This window comes from Plecotus auritus (genome assembly GCF_963455305.1).
Source record: "Plecotus auritus genome assembly, chromosome: 2".
In the NCBI taxonomy this organism is placed as follows: Eukaryota; Metazoa; Chordata; class Mammalia; order Chiroptera; family Vespertilionidae; genus Plecotus; species Plecotus auritus.
The window spans coordinates 163,216,598-163,233,651 of NC_137771.1; the positions used below are offsets into that span (position 1 = coordinate 163,216,598).

Below are 17,054 nucleotides of genomic sequence, written 5' to 3' on the forward strand. Positions count from 1 at the left end.
TCCAGAGACAGGGTTCTTGCTCATTCGGTATGGTAAATTTTTGCTACAAAATTTAGGGAATCATATAGAGCTAAGGCTGAGGGTAAGTTGTTTCTTTTTAAAATCAATTGGCTGCTATTCTCCAGGTATGAAATAGAGAAATTGTTCTGTTCTTAATAGAGGCAGTATCAGAGGTGATTGCATTTGAGACATTATTGTTTAGCAGCTTTGATTCTTGCATCACAAAATCATGCCCTTCAAGTTTGACCCCTGCCCATTTTTACCCTCGCAGTCATTTCTGGACCTTGACCATTGACATCAAAGCCTTTTTTTGTTGTTGTTTTTAATTTCATTTTCATTCTACAAGCAAAAACTTCATAAGGCACAAACTCTTCTTTCCCATTGGGAGAGTGAACCAGCAATCTTTTCTGTCAAAGAAAGGAGCTCGCTACCATCTTAGGTCCCGCCATTTTGATATGACCTTCCGATTCTTCTGGGGGCCACCATCTTAGGTTCTGCAATCTTGGTATGACCTTCAGGCTCTCAGGGGGGGCTGCCATCTTAAGTTCTGCCTTACCTTCCCTGTCCTCTGAATTAGCCAATCGTGCAATAATGGGAATCTGAGCTCTGAACCCTGGCCAATCAGGTCAGAGTTCAGAGTGAGGGGCAGGGCAGACCCCATGTCAGGAAATAAAACCCGAACAGACTTCCCTTTTGGTGTGCTTGTGCCCATGATTTTCAGCTGGCAGGAGCACCCTTCTGCACAGAAGTAAATTTGCCTTGCCGACCCAGTTTCGAGTGTTTGTCTCATTCCTGCGACATTGTTGAGAGCATTTCTAACACCTTTCTTTGGATATTTGAAGAAACTTTCCTCTTGATTGTGGGCTAAAATTAGATGAGCATAAATGTGGAGACAGGAAGAAGATAATTCATTCATTAGGCACATAGGTGAGCAAGGTAGTGGCACTGTATTAAGTTCTTTATTCTCTCATTTAACGCTCATCACAAATCTATGAGGTAGATATTATTATTCCCACTTTACTGATGAAGAAATGGGGAAGCAGGCAAGATGTATATTGAATACTTATGTGTGAAACCCCTTAGAACAATGATTGGCACATAGTAAAAATTAAACCAATGTTAGCTCCCTTTAAGTCACATAATAATACTCAACACTTATTGAGCACTTACTGAAACACACCATTCATTATTAAGTACTTTAAATAATTAACACATTGAAATATCATAAAAAGCCCAGGAGGCAGGTACCCATAATATCACCAATTACAGATAAATTACAGATAAGGAAAATGAGGCAATAAGAGGTTAAATAACTTACTCAAAATCATGGCAAATGTCAAAGAGAGAATTTTTATTTATTTATTTATTTTATTGGAGTAACATTGGTTCACAAAACATACAATTGTACAACTCAATAAAACATCATCTTCACACTGCATTGTACACCCATCGCCTCAAGCAAAGTCTCTTTCTGTCTTCCTTTTCCCCACTTTGTCCACCTCCAAATCCTCCTCACCCTTTTCCCCTCTGGCTATCACCATACTGTTATCTGTCTCTATACATTATATAGATATAAAATCTATATGTATAAAATTTATATTTATAAATATAAATACATATGAAAATATGTAACAGACAGCTGTCAGTCTGTTCCATGCATCCATGCCTCTGTTTCTATTTTGTTCATCAGTTTATTTTGTTCATTAAATTCCATATATAACTGAGATCATGTGATACTGGTCTTTCTCTGGCTGGCTTATTTCACTTAGCATAATACTCTCCAGGACCTTCCATGCTGTTGCAAAGGGTGAGAGATCCTTCTTTTTTACAGCTGCATAGTATTCCATTGTGCAAATGTACCACAGCTTTTTTATCCACTCATCTCTCCATGGGCACTTGGGCTATTTCCAGATATTGGCTATTGTAAATTACACTGCAATGAACACAAGGGTGCATATATTATTTTGAATTAGTGTTTCAGGTTTCTTTGGATATATTGCCAGAAGGGGATCACCCCATAAAGTGTATAGACACAGATAACAGTATGGTGATAGCCAGAGGGGAAAGGGGTGAGGAGGAGTTGGAGGTGGACAAAGTGGGAAAAGGCAGTTCTATTTTTAATTTTTTGAGGAAACTCCATACTGTTTTCTACCATGGCTGCACCAGTCTGCAGAGAAAGAATTTAAATGCATATAGTCTGGCTCTAGAACCAGCTCTCTTATCTAATGGGGAAAGAAGGTCAAACACCTAATTTTTGATGGCTTGGTAGACATTTTATATAGAGAACATTTAAGAAGTTTTCAAGATCAAGCTGTACTTCCTTTAAGTTTTGTTTTAACTTTTTAAAATCTCTGGGTCTTTTCTCCTTTCAGAAAAAAAACACTAACTTTTGTTCTATCAGTTAAAAATCCTAGATTCTATAATGAGCAGCTCTATTTAATAAATCACTTATATTCTTATTTTCTAATTAGAGGTAGAAACTTTACAGGAACAATCTAGGGGAGAAATTATCTTAGCCATTTATCTGGGAAGAAGATTTTGGGGGTTTGTGGGTAGGGATTGCTATTTTATTTCCTGGGATAAAAATGTTAAACTTGATAGGTATTGTTTTGTTTTGTTTTTTTGTTTTCGTTTTTACCTAAATCCCACAAGTTGGATTAAAATCTTGACATATTACATACTGTATTTTAAATTTTATAAAGTCCTTTCAAATACCTTTTTTTGACCTCCAAGCAACCTGCAATAAGGTGGGGTGGGCATTATTATCCATATTTTTTTCATAGATTCGGAAACTGAGGCAAAGAAAGGAAGGTCACAGGACTAATTGGTTGCATAGTTAAGGCTAGAACATAAGTCAGCTTGATCCTAGGCCTCAACTTCTGAGAGAAGGAGTACATTTCAGGTATCACTGGGGACCTGCCATGTTGCCTCTGAGTCTTCTCCTTGGTTAAATTCTTCCTTTTTCTTCTTTGAAATCCTAAAGTGAATAGTATTGTAAGCAATAGGGTTATACTCTCTTTCCAAGGCACAGAGAGCAAGGAGGGGACATAGGTGATATTTGCACCATTCCGTTGACATCAAAATAGTGTATACTGGTTCAGTGCTTTCAAAGGAACTTGAAATGTAAAATATGGTCATGAAAAGCATAAAATGTGGATCCCAGTAACCACCAAAAGCCATGATCAGGCTGCAGATCAACATCTGGTACACAGCTCAAGAGGAAGACCATGTAAGTAATAAGAGGGACATATGTGAGTTAGCTGCAAAATGCTTTTTTACCGCTTTCCGTTGAGACTTCGAGATGATGATACTTAATACTCAAGAATGATAAAAATAAAAAAAGGAAATGGAGCAAACACCCCAGCCCAGTGGTGACTGGTAGAGTAATTGTGGGCATGGCCCCAAGATGATAGCAGCTTCAATTTAATCAATGTTGACAAGGCTGGGGAGAGCTGGGCAGGTCCCAAGAGGTAATGTTTTACTAGGAAATCCACTCAACCTAATTTCAGTAATGTAGGGCTGCGGAGGGGCCTGGACCAGAGCCAGTAAACAGGGCCATTAGAGCTCAGTGTAGGCGATGGCAGCTGGGAACACCGCCATCCCTTCAGCAGCATTGCAGCCGGCTGCCTGGCTGACGCACAAGCAGCCGCTGCTGCATATGCTCCTGGTATTTGTTCACCAACAGAATGTGCAGACGTGCTATTCTCACCCTTTTGAGGAAATGAATGGAATGCATAAAGGAAAGAGCAGTTTCCAGAATCTATTTCAGCAAGGATCAGAGAGCCAGTGTGGTGTACATTTTTCCAGGACCACTGTGAAGGCTTCCATGGATCCCCTTACTCTTTCAAGGCTACCACCGCAGTTTCCAAGGGGCATAGAAATGACTTCCATCTTTATTGCCATCTTAACGTGGTCTTGATCTTTTTTTAGGAATAGTTATTATGAATCCAGAATGTGATACCTACTAGGGTTTTTCCTATTTCAAAACTTATGAGATTCATTCAAGATACTCAACTTTGCAAATCCCAGGAGAAAGTATGCCCCTTTGAGCTGTCTTCTTACCTAGCTACTATGTTTTCTTTTATGCCTCCTTCTCCAACAAGCAATACACATGCCAGTAAACACTAGCATATGAATTCTAAGAAGGCTGAAATCATTGCTTGGTGTTTTCATTGCTGTATCACCGCCGCTGTGTTTGCAGTGCTTAGAACAATGCATGGCACATAGTAACTATGGCCCAGAACCTTTTACCAAATGAATAAATAAGTAAATTTACACATTTTTCTTCTCTTTTGAAGCATCCTTCAACTCTAAGACATTAATAATATATGGCTTTACTGTGTATGATGTGCACTCTCTCTTTTGAAGTTAACACAGAAAATTATCGAATACATGGAGACTGCTAGAGAACATGGTGATTTCTAAGAGGTCTTTGGGCCTGGAAAAAGTAATGTTTTTGTCAGGGTTAAAATGTCAAGGCTGGAGAAGTTTATAGCTCTTTACCAGATTCTAACATGGTCTGTAAAAACTGACAGACCGTAATTTTTGAGAATTTAAATATTATTTAATATAAACATTATCAAACTGTCCAATTCTGTAAAAAAACACACAAAACAACTTTTTCACCCCTTTTAGACCAAACCACTAAAATGCATCATCATTTGTTTTTTTCTTTGACATACTCCTTCTCATAATAAAACTGGATTTGAGGGTTGATTTCCCCTGGTGAAGACTGAATTGTGGAGAGAAGCCATCACTAGGTTGAATATTAATGACTCTTCTAGAGGATAAATTCACTGGCCACTTAAGATGATAAATAGGGAGGTATGTAGATAGATGATAGATGATTGATAGATAGATAGATAGATAGATAGATAGATAGATAGATATGTTCTATGATTAATTTAATCTTGCTCTTTTCATGTAATGTCTTAACCAAAATTACAATATCATTATTAGATAAACACCTAATTGAACTTCGTTAGCATTAGGTTTTTATGTTTAATATAAACAAAAGTATATTCAGAGCTAAACTGAAAAACAAAAAGTGTTTTCTACTCTTGAACTTGATGGATTTCAGCTGTCATAGCAGCAATTGCAGGTTTTCCTCATTTGCCAGCTTCAGACCTTGTACTTTCACTCACTTGTTCTATGTCACTTGGTATTAAAAATGTCATGTAAATTTTAGCTTCTATAGCCCCTTCTTAAGCAATGACTATCTCAGTGGGAGGCTGATCCTCTAGATGGGAAATGTGACTAATTACCCTAATTGGATCATGATAATTGGAGTGACCAACTGGCCTCAGCCATTCATCTTCCTTTGCCACTCATCATGATGATCATAGTTTTTACACAAAATACTAAAGATTACTGTACATATTAACTAATTTCTAGCATTTGAAAATTATACAATAGCACCAGAATGTACCAAAACAAGATTTTATATTATACTAGTGGCCTGGTGCACAAAATTTGTGCATGGAAGGGGTGTCGCTCAGCCTGACCTGCACCCTCTCCAATCTGGGACCCCTCGGGGGATATCCGACTACATGGACTATTTGGATTTTGTATTCCACATGGTCCATGTACCATATTTGATTTTACAATTTGAAAAAGTCGAAGACACTGGTTTTCATCCAGAATTTCTGCCTTAACAACTAGTCAGTGTCATCTTCTGTTCATAATTTGGATCACTAATATCAATAATATGTGAGAGTGAGGCAGTCCACATTTCTGAAATTGTGACATAAATTTTAACTATTACTTTGCCAAATAAATGGAATTTACATATATCATTTAAAAGAGCATTCAGTTTAATATTAAAAACTCTGGCTACCAAGTCAGGTCTGTTTTCAACTTTTTGCCAGTGTTGTAAATTGTTTGTAATATCTGTCCATTTGGGGTTGCATGTCATGGTAATGAATAAATCAGGCTTGCCATACTTTGTTACAATCACCATAGCATCCTGATATTGCTGCTGCATATTTCTGGGACTACCCTCAAAAGATGATGGAAGTATTATCATTTTACCAATTGGCACATTGTCATTTTCAGATCTAGATGTGAGATATCCAGCAAACCACTATATTTTTCAACTATCAACTTAGGTTGGTTTGCTTTAATGAAATTTATCCGATTGGCCTCCATTTTTTAATACAAGTCCACAATAAACTGTTGAGTTAATTTTCCTGTATTTAAAATAGGATTGAACGTGTCCCGCACAGAGAGATGAAATCCATAATACTGCATTTGTGTGACTAGTGTCCTTACATTTTGTCTAGTATTATTGTTGAGTACACTGTTGTCTCTGAGTCTTAATGCAATATCTGTTCCCCAGCCTTTTTCACCATGTGGAAAAAGAATAGGACATGTCATTGAATCTAATGTGGGAAACAGGATACTGATTTGTTTCATTTTAGTGGCATTCAGATTATTGGGATCTGGTTTACAATGAATGAGCAAGTCCCTTTCTAAAGGAGGTTCTCCATCTTCATTTCTGAATATGACAGCAACCTCGGTTACACGGGGAGAATTATATCTACCTGGGTCACTGTTACGATCATATTTAATCGCCATTGTTACTTCCAGGGGAGCAATACTTTTTGCTGCTGCTTCAGATTGGGCTTCCTTTTCTACCTCATGTAGCATCTTGTACGATTTTGTTAACTCATTTATTTCATGCATGAGGTTGTTGATGTTGATCATGAGTCTTTCTGAGCAGCCCCGGTTTTCTGGCATTGCTAATCTTTTACTCGTCGCTTCGGCTGTATCTAAAATATAGAGTTGAGCAAACTTCCGAGAAACACCATCCGAAGGATGTAAAGTCCCAGTACGGTGATAAACTTGTCCGTGTATTCTAAAACAGTGTGGCCCATATTCTGATGGCAATGCAATATTTGCACCCATTGAAGCAAAAGCAAAAGAACTATTTATGGAACAAATATTTTCCATGAAATTTTTACTGTCAGAATCTTGGTTTGTCATTAATCTTTTTAAATATGCATGGTATCCTGGAAAATGTGTATCATTTGGACAAACTTTACCTTTGCTACAACATCGAGTAAATTTTCCATCAGATGGTTTTTCATCAGAGAAATTTAGTGATAGTCAAAATTGACATCTAACAGTCATTCCACCATGACTATGTTCGAGAATTGCATCCTCATGTACTCCATTTTCGCTGAGAAGGCAGTTCCTACCAGTATTGGTAGTACTTGTTGGTGGCTGTTCTTCAGACATATTCTGTCGTTGCTGCCGCCTTCTTTCGGCTGCAGAACTATGTTGTGTCAATAGTTGCACGTTAGACATATTCCCACCTCCCTGCTGTCAGGGTCTGGGATGCAGGTGAATGAGAGTCCTGGCTGTCAGGCCACTGAGAGCTGCCTGACCAATGGCTAATTCTGGTTGATTTTGTGGGGGATGGGACTCCCTCCTCCCTGCTGTCAGAGTCTGGGCTGGCTCCCACAGGGACACAGTGTCAAGTCTGCCTGCGTTGGGAGACCCAGAGTCAAGTCTCTGCCCACTTGCATGTGCCTCAAAATCCCGTGAGATCCAGATCTGCCTGCACCCATGCAAATGGATGCAGCATTGAGCGTCTGCACCCTGGTGGTCAGTGCGCATCATAGCGACCAGTCCTTCTGGTCATTCTGCCGTAATGGTCACTTAGGCTTTTATTATATAGATAGACAAAAGTAATCAGAATTCTTCCCTCCATTCTGAGCTGCTTTTACCAAGATCTGTTTTTAGAGTTTATAGGCCCCAGGCTTACATACCTGTGGACTCCCTCCTCTAGCTCCCACTCTGGGAAAACCCACTCTTCTTGGGCAAAGTTAAAGGCAGAAAGAGCAATCTAAAGTAGAAGCTGCCTAGATGGCTCTGTCCTAGGTTAGAATTCCTTGTTGCCATTCATAAACAGTGTGGTCTTGGGTAAGTTACTTCATCTTACTGTGCCTCAGTTTCCCACCTATAAAATTGGATGATTAAGGTACCTGTGAGAATTAAACAAAATGACATAGAATGGAATACTTAGAATGTTCTGAGCATAGAGTCAGGGTCAAATATGTTAGCTATAGCTAAGTGCTTCAGGAGCCTGGGAAGTCATAAGTCACGGTTCTTTCTAGGCGGAGAGGCTGCTGAATAGAACAGGTAAGAAAATATAGATATACAACCATATGGTCAACATGATTTATTAACTACAATGACTTGTCTAGAGTTAGCATCAGTGAGAGAAAGAGCAAGTTAGCAATTTCCAGAAGTCCTTGCTGACATTCAGGCTCAAATGGACCTATTTATCTATATCTCAGATTCTGTTCACAATAAATTTCCCTTTGTCTGAGGTTCAAACCTTTATCAAACTCATGTGCAGTCTCCCATTAAAGTGGTTCTAACTAGAGCAGGCATATGGTTCACATCTGATTGCCTGTTTCCTTCATTTGCATGTAGGTTTACTTTTTAAAATAAATATCGCTATGAGTTCTTATCTTACCTCGCTTTTGTGGTTATAAAACATTATTATTTTAGATTTTCTTCTCCCCATAATTTCCTGTGACCTATAAGAATTTCATTGAATCCCATGATTTGACACATTCTATTTTTACTAATTAGTTGTCCCTTAATCTAATACAAAAATAACCCCTTTGTTTAATATTCAATAACATCAAACAAGTATAAAATCACTTTCATCTCATATAATATATATATATTGAAGGCCCGATGCATGAAATTTGTGCACAGGGGTGTGTGTGTCCCTCAGCCCAACCTGCACCCTCTCCAATCTGGGACCCCTCGAGGGATGTCTGACTGCCTGTTTAGGCCCGATCCCAGTAGGATTGGGCCTAAATGGGCAGTCGGACATTCCTCTCACAGTCAAGGACTGCTGGCTCCCAACTGCTCCCCTGCCTGCCTTCCTGATTGCCCCTAACTGCTTCTACCTGCCAGCCTGATCATCCCCTAACCACTCTCTGCCAGCCTGATTGATGCCTAACTGCTCCCCTGCCAGCCTGTTTGCTCCTAACTGCCCTCCCCTGCAGGCCTGGTCACCCCTAACTGTTCTCCCCTGCAGGCCTGGTCACCCCTAACTGCCCTCCCCTGCAGGCCTGGGTCCCCCCCAACTGCCCTTCCCTGCAGGCCCGGTTGCCCCCAACTTCCCTCCTCTGCTGGCCTGGTCACCCTTAACTGCCCTCCCCTGCAGGCTTGATTGCCCACAACTGCCCTCCCTTGCAGACCTGGTCCCTCCCCTGCTGGCCATCTTGTGGTGGCCATCTTGTGTCCACATGGGGCCAGGATCTTTGACCACATAAGGGCAGCCATCTTGTGTGTTGGAGTGATGGTCAATTTGCATATTACTCTTTTATTAGATAGGATAGAGTCCTGGTGCACAGGTGGGGGCCAGCTGGTTTGCCCTGAAGGGTGTCCCAGATCAGGGTGGGGGTTCCCTTGGGGGGTGGCCTGGGCGAGGGGCCTGTGGTGGTTTGCAGGCCAGCCACGCCCCCTGGCAACCCAAGTGGAGGCCCTGGTATCTGGGATTTATTTATCTTCTCTAATTGAAACTTTGTAGCCTTGAGCAGAGGCTAAGGCAGGCCAGGGTGTGCAGGAAGCTTGGCTTCCTCCATTGCCGGGAAAACCCAAGCCTCCTGCTTGCTCCTTGGCTGCAGCCATCTTGGTTGGATTAATTTGCATACTCGCTCCTGATTGGCTGGTGGGCGTGGGTTGTGGGTGTAGTGGAGTGGTGGTTAATTTGCATATTACTCTTTTATTAGATAGGAGATATATATATATATTATCGTGTGTGTTCAGTTGACTTGAATCCCAGCTAACTAACTGACATGTTACCTTTTGTAGTCATCTAACTGAACTTTATCCATTTTAATTATATGACTTTTATTTTACATTTGGAACAACAATTTGTTTTTAATCATGGAAGTTTTGTAGGTCACTCAAAACCTGTGAACCCTAGGTACTTAGTTTCCAGTGCTAAATTGATAAAACGGATTTGAGCTGAACCCCCACTGGTTGAGTATGGCAACCTGATATAATGGGAAAACCTGGTCATGAACAAATCTTATGATTTAAGGAAGATCTCTTCCTGTTACTGGACTTTAGTTTCATCATCTGTGAAATAAGGATGTTCATTCATTCTTGCATTCAATAAATATTAATTGAGGGCCTTCCCTGCTCTAGGCGGGGGTTAGGAGCTAGTTGTTCAAAGTTAAGCAAAAATAGATATTTTTATTGCCCTTGAAGAGTTATGGTTTAATGACTGATGGATGATCTTAAAGGTCCTTCTCAGTATTGATATATTATGATTATAGATTTCATTGTTCATTAAAAGTTTATTATGAAAGGCTTAAACAAGAGCAAGGATATTTATTGTTTCTTCACTGCTTCTTCTCAATACTTATAAAAATGCTTGGCACATTGCAGGTGATTGATACAAACTTATTGAATAAATAAATAATTATATTTAAAATACTTTGAAGCATTTGAGGAGAGAATATATAGATATTGAAGCTCTTTTAATAGCAAATAACAGTGACTTCAATTAACAGATGCATGTCAAGTGTCACCTTTTCCCCTAGGCCCAGGCAAAAATGTCAATAGAAAGTGGGTGGGTTGGGGAAGAATTAACCTGATTGCACACCAGTGGGGGACAGAAAGTATGAGTGCTTCTCAGGTTACCTAAATCCTTGTTGTTTTGTTTTCCTCTTTTGAATTCTGTTCCCTTAATTCCACAAATATATAATTCTTGTCACCTTACCAAACCTATGTCCACCTTTTATTTTGAATGTTTTAATCTCCCTCAAATCATACATACTAGCTCCTAAGATTTTATTTTAGGAAGGAGTTTTGAAGTATTATTTTGCTCCTAGAGTTAATCCTTCTAAACAGTTCAAATCAATATTCTATTCTTTTGTAATTTGAAGAGGGCACTAAATACATTGGGCAAGTCTTGGGAGCTAACTAAATTCTCTAAAAATATTTCAAATTGCTATAGAAGGCCCTCACTAAAATAAATCTGAAACTTTCTTTTGGCAGAACATTAAATGATACATTAGCATACTAAATTTCTGTAATCCATGAGGAATACTGCTGGTACATAAAGTATTATGATGATCAGAATTTAGTTAGTTTCATCAAAAAATTTTTGCTGGAAAATATGATTGGTATGTTGGGTCTTTAATGGTTAATAATGGTCATTTTGGAAGATTTTGGCCTTTAAAAATATTTATGAGTAGTAGTAGATAGTCTTACTAAAATGACTGCAATTAGGAAATAGCTTACAGTCTGCTACAAACACTCCAAACATTCCCATTGAATACACTTAATCATAAGGCAAGTGTGCTTTGACAGCTTTAGCTTTAAGGGGAACTGGAAATTCAAGTATTTCATTTTCCAGCTTTTATAATACTAGAAATAATGGATGAGAGAGTTGGGATGACTGTTCAATGATCCACATAAAGTACTTGTCACAATTAGTCTGACACTAATGAAAAAATATACAAGATTATTGTTGATTCCCAATGTTAAGAGCCTATACGTGAATACTTTGATTGTAAGGCTGAGAGATTGAAGACAATGGTAATTTCTGTGTGGGCTCCTTGCTCCCAATATCATAGCTCCTGAGCTCTTCATATGTGTCACTGAACAATCTTCTGGAAGTAACTCTTCTGAACTTGGAAATTATATTACTAAGACAGCAATCTCATTTCATCTTAAAGCTCTTGTGAAATGGTTTGAAAAAAGAAATGGATTGCATTATCATGTGAACAGGTGATAAAAAAATACTAATTCTTCTCCCCCTCCCCAACCCTCCCATCTTGTTTTCTTCCTCAGAAGCTGCAGATGAAACCAAACCTAAGGAAAGTGCCCGGCAGGATGAGGGTAAAGGAGAAGAACTCGAGGCGGACCAAGAACATGCCTGAACTCTTAAGAAATGGCTTTCCACGTCCCCACCCTCCCCTCTCCTGGACCCTGTATCTCCCCACCCTCTTCTCAGCTCCACTCTGAAGTTGCCCTTCCTGTCCTGCTCACATCTGTGAGTCCGTCCTCTCCTACCCACTAGCCCTCTTTCTCTCTATGTGGCAAACATTTAAAAAAAAATAAGCAGGAAAGATCCCAAGTCAAACAGTGTGGCTTAAACATTTTTTGTTTCTTGGTGTTGTTATGGCGAGTTTTTGGTAATGATGATCCAATCATTTTGGGAAATTCTTGCACTGTATCCAAGTTTTTTGAATTGGTGCGTGTGGCCCTGTGGGAGTCCACTTTCCTCTCTATCTCTCTCTGTTCCAAGTGTGTGTGCAATGTTCTGTTCATCTGAGGAGTCCAAAATATCAAGTGAATTCAAAACCATTTTTCTTTTCTTCCTTTTCAATGTGATGGAATGAACAAAAGGAAAAAAAATTAAAAACCCAGTTTGTTTTGAAAATAAATAAAGCAAATGTGCCAATTAGCATTACTTGCGGCTCTAAGGCTCCTTTTTCAATCTGAATATTAATAAACCATGAGAGTAATCAAACTCCAATGGCTGTGTATTTCTGTTCCACCTTATCACTAGTTGGCTTGACACATCCTCTAACTGGGATCTTACATTTTATCTTCTTTCTAGTTTCCCATCCTTACACCAACAACCCTGACAAAGAAAAGACGATGCAGCATAAGGCTCTGGCCAGGACCAATGGCTTTGGTCCTTAATCGGATGGTTGGGGGCTGTATTAGTTCGCTAGGCTGCTATTGCAAAGTGCCACAGACTTAGTGGCTTAAGCAACAGAATATTTTCTCATAGTTCTGCAAGGTTGAATTCTGAAATCAAGGTATTGGTAGTATTGGCTCCTTCTGAGGGCCATGAGGATGGGATCTGTTCTAGGCCTCTGTCTTTGGCACATAAATGGCCATCTTCTCTTTACCCTACTAATTTTCTATGGGTATTTCTATGTCTAAATTACTATTTTTGTAAGGACATCAGTCAAATTTGATTAGGTCCCACTGTAATGATCTCATCTTAACTTTATTACCTCTGTCAAAACCCTATCTCCAAATAAGATCATACTCAGAGGTATTAGAAGTTAGGATTTCAGCATATGAATTTGGGAAGAAGGGGTACAATTTACAGGTATGTGTCATTGTTGGTAATTACAACATATTTAGTGTCACAAATGGTATCTTCCTAAGACTTACTTTTACTACAGTCACCATAGGGTACTTTCATCCTTCAGGAGAAGTCTCCAATGGAAGGTTATTGTAGATTTTGCCAAGTTAAATATAGAAGCATGCACTACTTTTAGAAACCTCCAGGATTTTGTTTAAATGATTTATTTTAACCCAATTATTGACACAGCCCATTCTATATGTTGCTGCTAATTAACTTCTGTTGGCCTTATCCCCACACAAGGCAACTGTCGAATTCTTGATTAGGTTATCATCATTGTTCTTGTGGGTGGTGTAGTAGATAAAGAAATGGTGTTCATTTCGCATATCCATACTCTTCAAATTTCCTTCCAGTTCCTGTTTTCTACGTACCCTCTATTAGAAAGTAAACAGTTCCCATGAGAAACATCAATGTCCCTAAATCTTGAAGTATCTGATGCTGTTCTTGTTTCTCTCTAAATTTCCTAAATCAATCCTGGTGCAAATTCCTAACAAGTCATATTCTATCTGATCCTGAGTTCCCTCCCATGGACAAGCATGGAAAATGGACCCTCTTCAGCTTCCTACACTCATCTGCACATGTAATTTTTTAGCAAGGAAAAGAAAATTGTTTCAAAACCTTCAAATAATAAAGATCATGTAAATAAGTGATCTTAGGAGGTACAACGTACACCTTGGTAGCTCTACTCAGCTCTGTGTGGAGATGATGTCTGGTTAATGCTTTGAAGAAAGCTAGTGTTGCTTGAAGGATTAGTCCTCCCTAGATCAAGGGACCAATCCTTGTCACTGACATTAAGTAGAATTTTCATTGAGAGAAGCAATCATAAAGAAAAAAAGGTCAGAAAACATTAATAATATATCAAAATAATTTAAGATTTTTAAATTTGTTGGGTCTTGGTGTGATTTTCAAAAAAGACTAGGAAGCAAGTACCTTGGACTCAGTTGTTACCTGTTAGGATTTCATCAGATGTGAGATAAGGTTTTAGAAAAGGTCATCAGTGGGATACAACCATATTGGCAATATATTGGATTAGGAATTCTATTTTATCTCTAAGTTTTTATGGTAGAATAAATTATTTAATATCTTCCCCAAGTTTATGCTTGAAAGGAACATTTCTATGACTTGAAACAGTTTAACTTTTCCTTCAAAATTTAATTCTAAATTCCACTGAATCCATAGTCATACTGAAAACAATAGCATATGTTTTTAAGTCTATGTTAATATTCATTGTTTAGTGCACTTACTAATTTTCTCAGCTTTTGGGTTTTGTTTTTTACTTATGAATATCTTTGATAAAGTCTTGGCTCTTTAATAGAATTTTAAAGGTGGGGAAGACACCTCAGGGAGGCTCATAATAATTTTAAAATGTGTACCAAGAATAACTGCAACCTCACACTGATACAAAACAATGTGATTCAAACTTGTTTACAATACACACAAAATCAGGTGATCCTGGGAAACAGATCATTCAAAATACAAAAACAAATAGATTCCAAATCTGTTCAGAGAGCAACACAATTTGTTGATTATGAAATATCTACATCTGATTTACTTTTCAATAAATAAAAACTAGGTTGAGAATAAGTTTAAAAAAAAGCCCTCAACATTGGTAAGTGGTTCTTTCAAATGATAATAAGATCATATTCTGGGTACAGACCCAATAGTCAATTGACAAAAATCATGGCCATGTCTTCATGAAATAGTCTCTTGACTGAACTGTTTTATTTGGGCCTAAAATGTTCAATCATGATGTAAGACAATTTGAGTTTTTTTGAAGATGAAGGTATTTCTAGAATAGAACCCTTTATTTCCATACTCTATTTACCCATTGCTCATCCTTCAATCTTTTTCACCATCAGCTACCCTGTGGCTTAGTTCAGAAACCTTGGAAGCAGCATGATTCCTCTTTTTATTTCACATAACATTTAATTCATGAGCAAATTTATTGATGTGGATTCCAGAAGAAAATAAGGATACACTGTGCCTGCTGCTCTGACCAAACCTTCTGAAGGCTGACTTTCCTTGGTCAGTCTGAGGTAATCTGAGGGTCTTTTACAATGGTTCCTTCCCATATTCACCTCATAGGGGAGAGTGGGGAGGGATTGCCAAATCTCTGTCTCAATCCCCTATGCTAGGGCAAAAACACTTCGTGGCTCTCAAAATGCATTATTCCCAATGTCAACCAGTTATGCAGTTGTCATGGAAGCCTGAGAAATAGGAAAATCAAATTAATGAAAGATTTCCATAAAGCATTATTAAGATCGCTACAAATTCTATTAACTTTTTTTTAACCTTCTCATACATTGTCTGTTGTCATGGAAACAGCTTCTGCTAAACTGGTTATAAAATTAATTTAATGATTGGTGAAGCTTCTAGCTAAATGTTAGCTAATGAGCATAGAAATGTGGGTTTTTTTTTCATTTCAAAAGCCAAACAACAACAAAAAACAAAACTCAATTTTTTCCCCTTAAGAGATTACAACTCATGCCTGTCTATTGGGTAGGCAAGGCCTGCACCCACACCAACAACCTCTTTTAGTCACATATTTACTCCTATATAATTGTGCTTTTGTTCTTTCTTCCTGGAAAGAACTTCAGTCACTGTGAATGAAGACAAGATTATAGCAATGAGAATGATGAGTCATTAAATGCTCTTGGAGAATTCTATTAAAGAAAGTGGCAAGGACATTTTGAATGCACATCTTCCAGCAAATTGACTACCTGATTTTTTTTTCTTTACAGGTACATGTCATTGTTGGTAATTACAGCATATTTAGTATCACAGATGGTACCTTACTAAGTACATTTTTGATGAAGTGAGATGCCTCCATACAAAAAACATGTTCCTGGTTAACCCTGCATCACACATAATCAGCTATGAGGGCACATGGGATTGTCATAAGAATCTTAAAATAATTCTATTGTTTAACCACCCAAATAATAGTATTGGAAAGGCAGAAAATACAAGTAAGAAAGAAGATAAAATCATTTCACAGTTTATACCCAGATTTGAGCATTTTAACGTTTAGAGATGTAGTGTTACATAGTCTGTCTGCCTGTTTGTCTGTCTCCCTCTCTTCTTGCATATTATCCACTTATCTAATTATCTATAATCACATGCATATATACTGTGTTTCCCCGAAAATAAGACAGTGTCTTATATTAATTTTTGCCCCCAAAGACACGCTAGGTCTTATTTTCAGGGGATGTCTTATTTTTCCATGAAGAAGAATACGGTACACATTTATTGTTAAATGAAAATAAAGGAAATTTATTACCTGTATATGGTACAGTAGTACGGTAGTTGTCAACACAAACCAGACAAACTGTGAATCCTACAGTATCAAGAATTTACTCATTTATTCAATGACAATCATGTCATCATCTTCTGGAACATCATCATAACAATCCAATTCCTGAATTTCCTGGTGAATTCCTTGTGACTTCATTTCTTTCAGAATCAGTGGACCAAATCTCTCATGTTTAGCAATAGCACTGTCTTTAAATGAGTACTTCTTGTCAAGGTAGCCTGCTCGCAGTGCATTTGCAATGCAACTGTCAGTGATTTTCTCCCATGAATTCTTCACCCAAGTCACAACTTCTTGCAGTTTAGGTTTCACAAAGTTTCCACGCTGATTTCTCTCCATTCTATTTTCAATGTAATCATTAATTTCCATGCGCAAATTGTCTTTGAATGGCTTGTTTATTGCAATATCAAGAGTCTGGAGATAGGCCATCATTCCTGCGGGAATCATTATCTGATCTATTTTTCTTTCGTGAAGAAATGTCTTCATGTCTTTAGCGCGGTGAGTGCTGGCTGCATCCCAGACTAGCAGACCTCTTTGGCTCCCTCGCATAACAAGTGGCAGCATTAAATCGACCCACTTCCTTATAACTGCTTGTGTGGCCCA

The 17,054-nt window shown here is 38.3% G+C and overlaps 1 protein-coding gene across 1 annotated transcript in view; it reads left to right on the forward strand.

Moving 5' to 3' along the window:
• The window catches only part of GAP43 (growth associated protein 43), a 101,672-nt gene extending 89,218 nt beyond the window's left edge, over positions 1-12,454 (forward strand). Inside the window, exon 3 of the mRNA XM_080658016.1 lies at positions 11,833-12,454. Within this exon, the coding sequence (XP_080514142.1) occupies positions 11,833-11,921 (89 nt within the window). The 3' untranslated portion in view covers positions 11,922-12,454. The remainder of the gene's footprint in view (positions 1-11,832) is intronic.
• Positions 12,455-17,054: the final 4,600 nt, after the last annotated feature.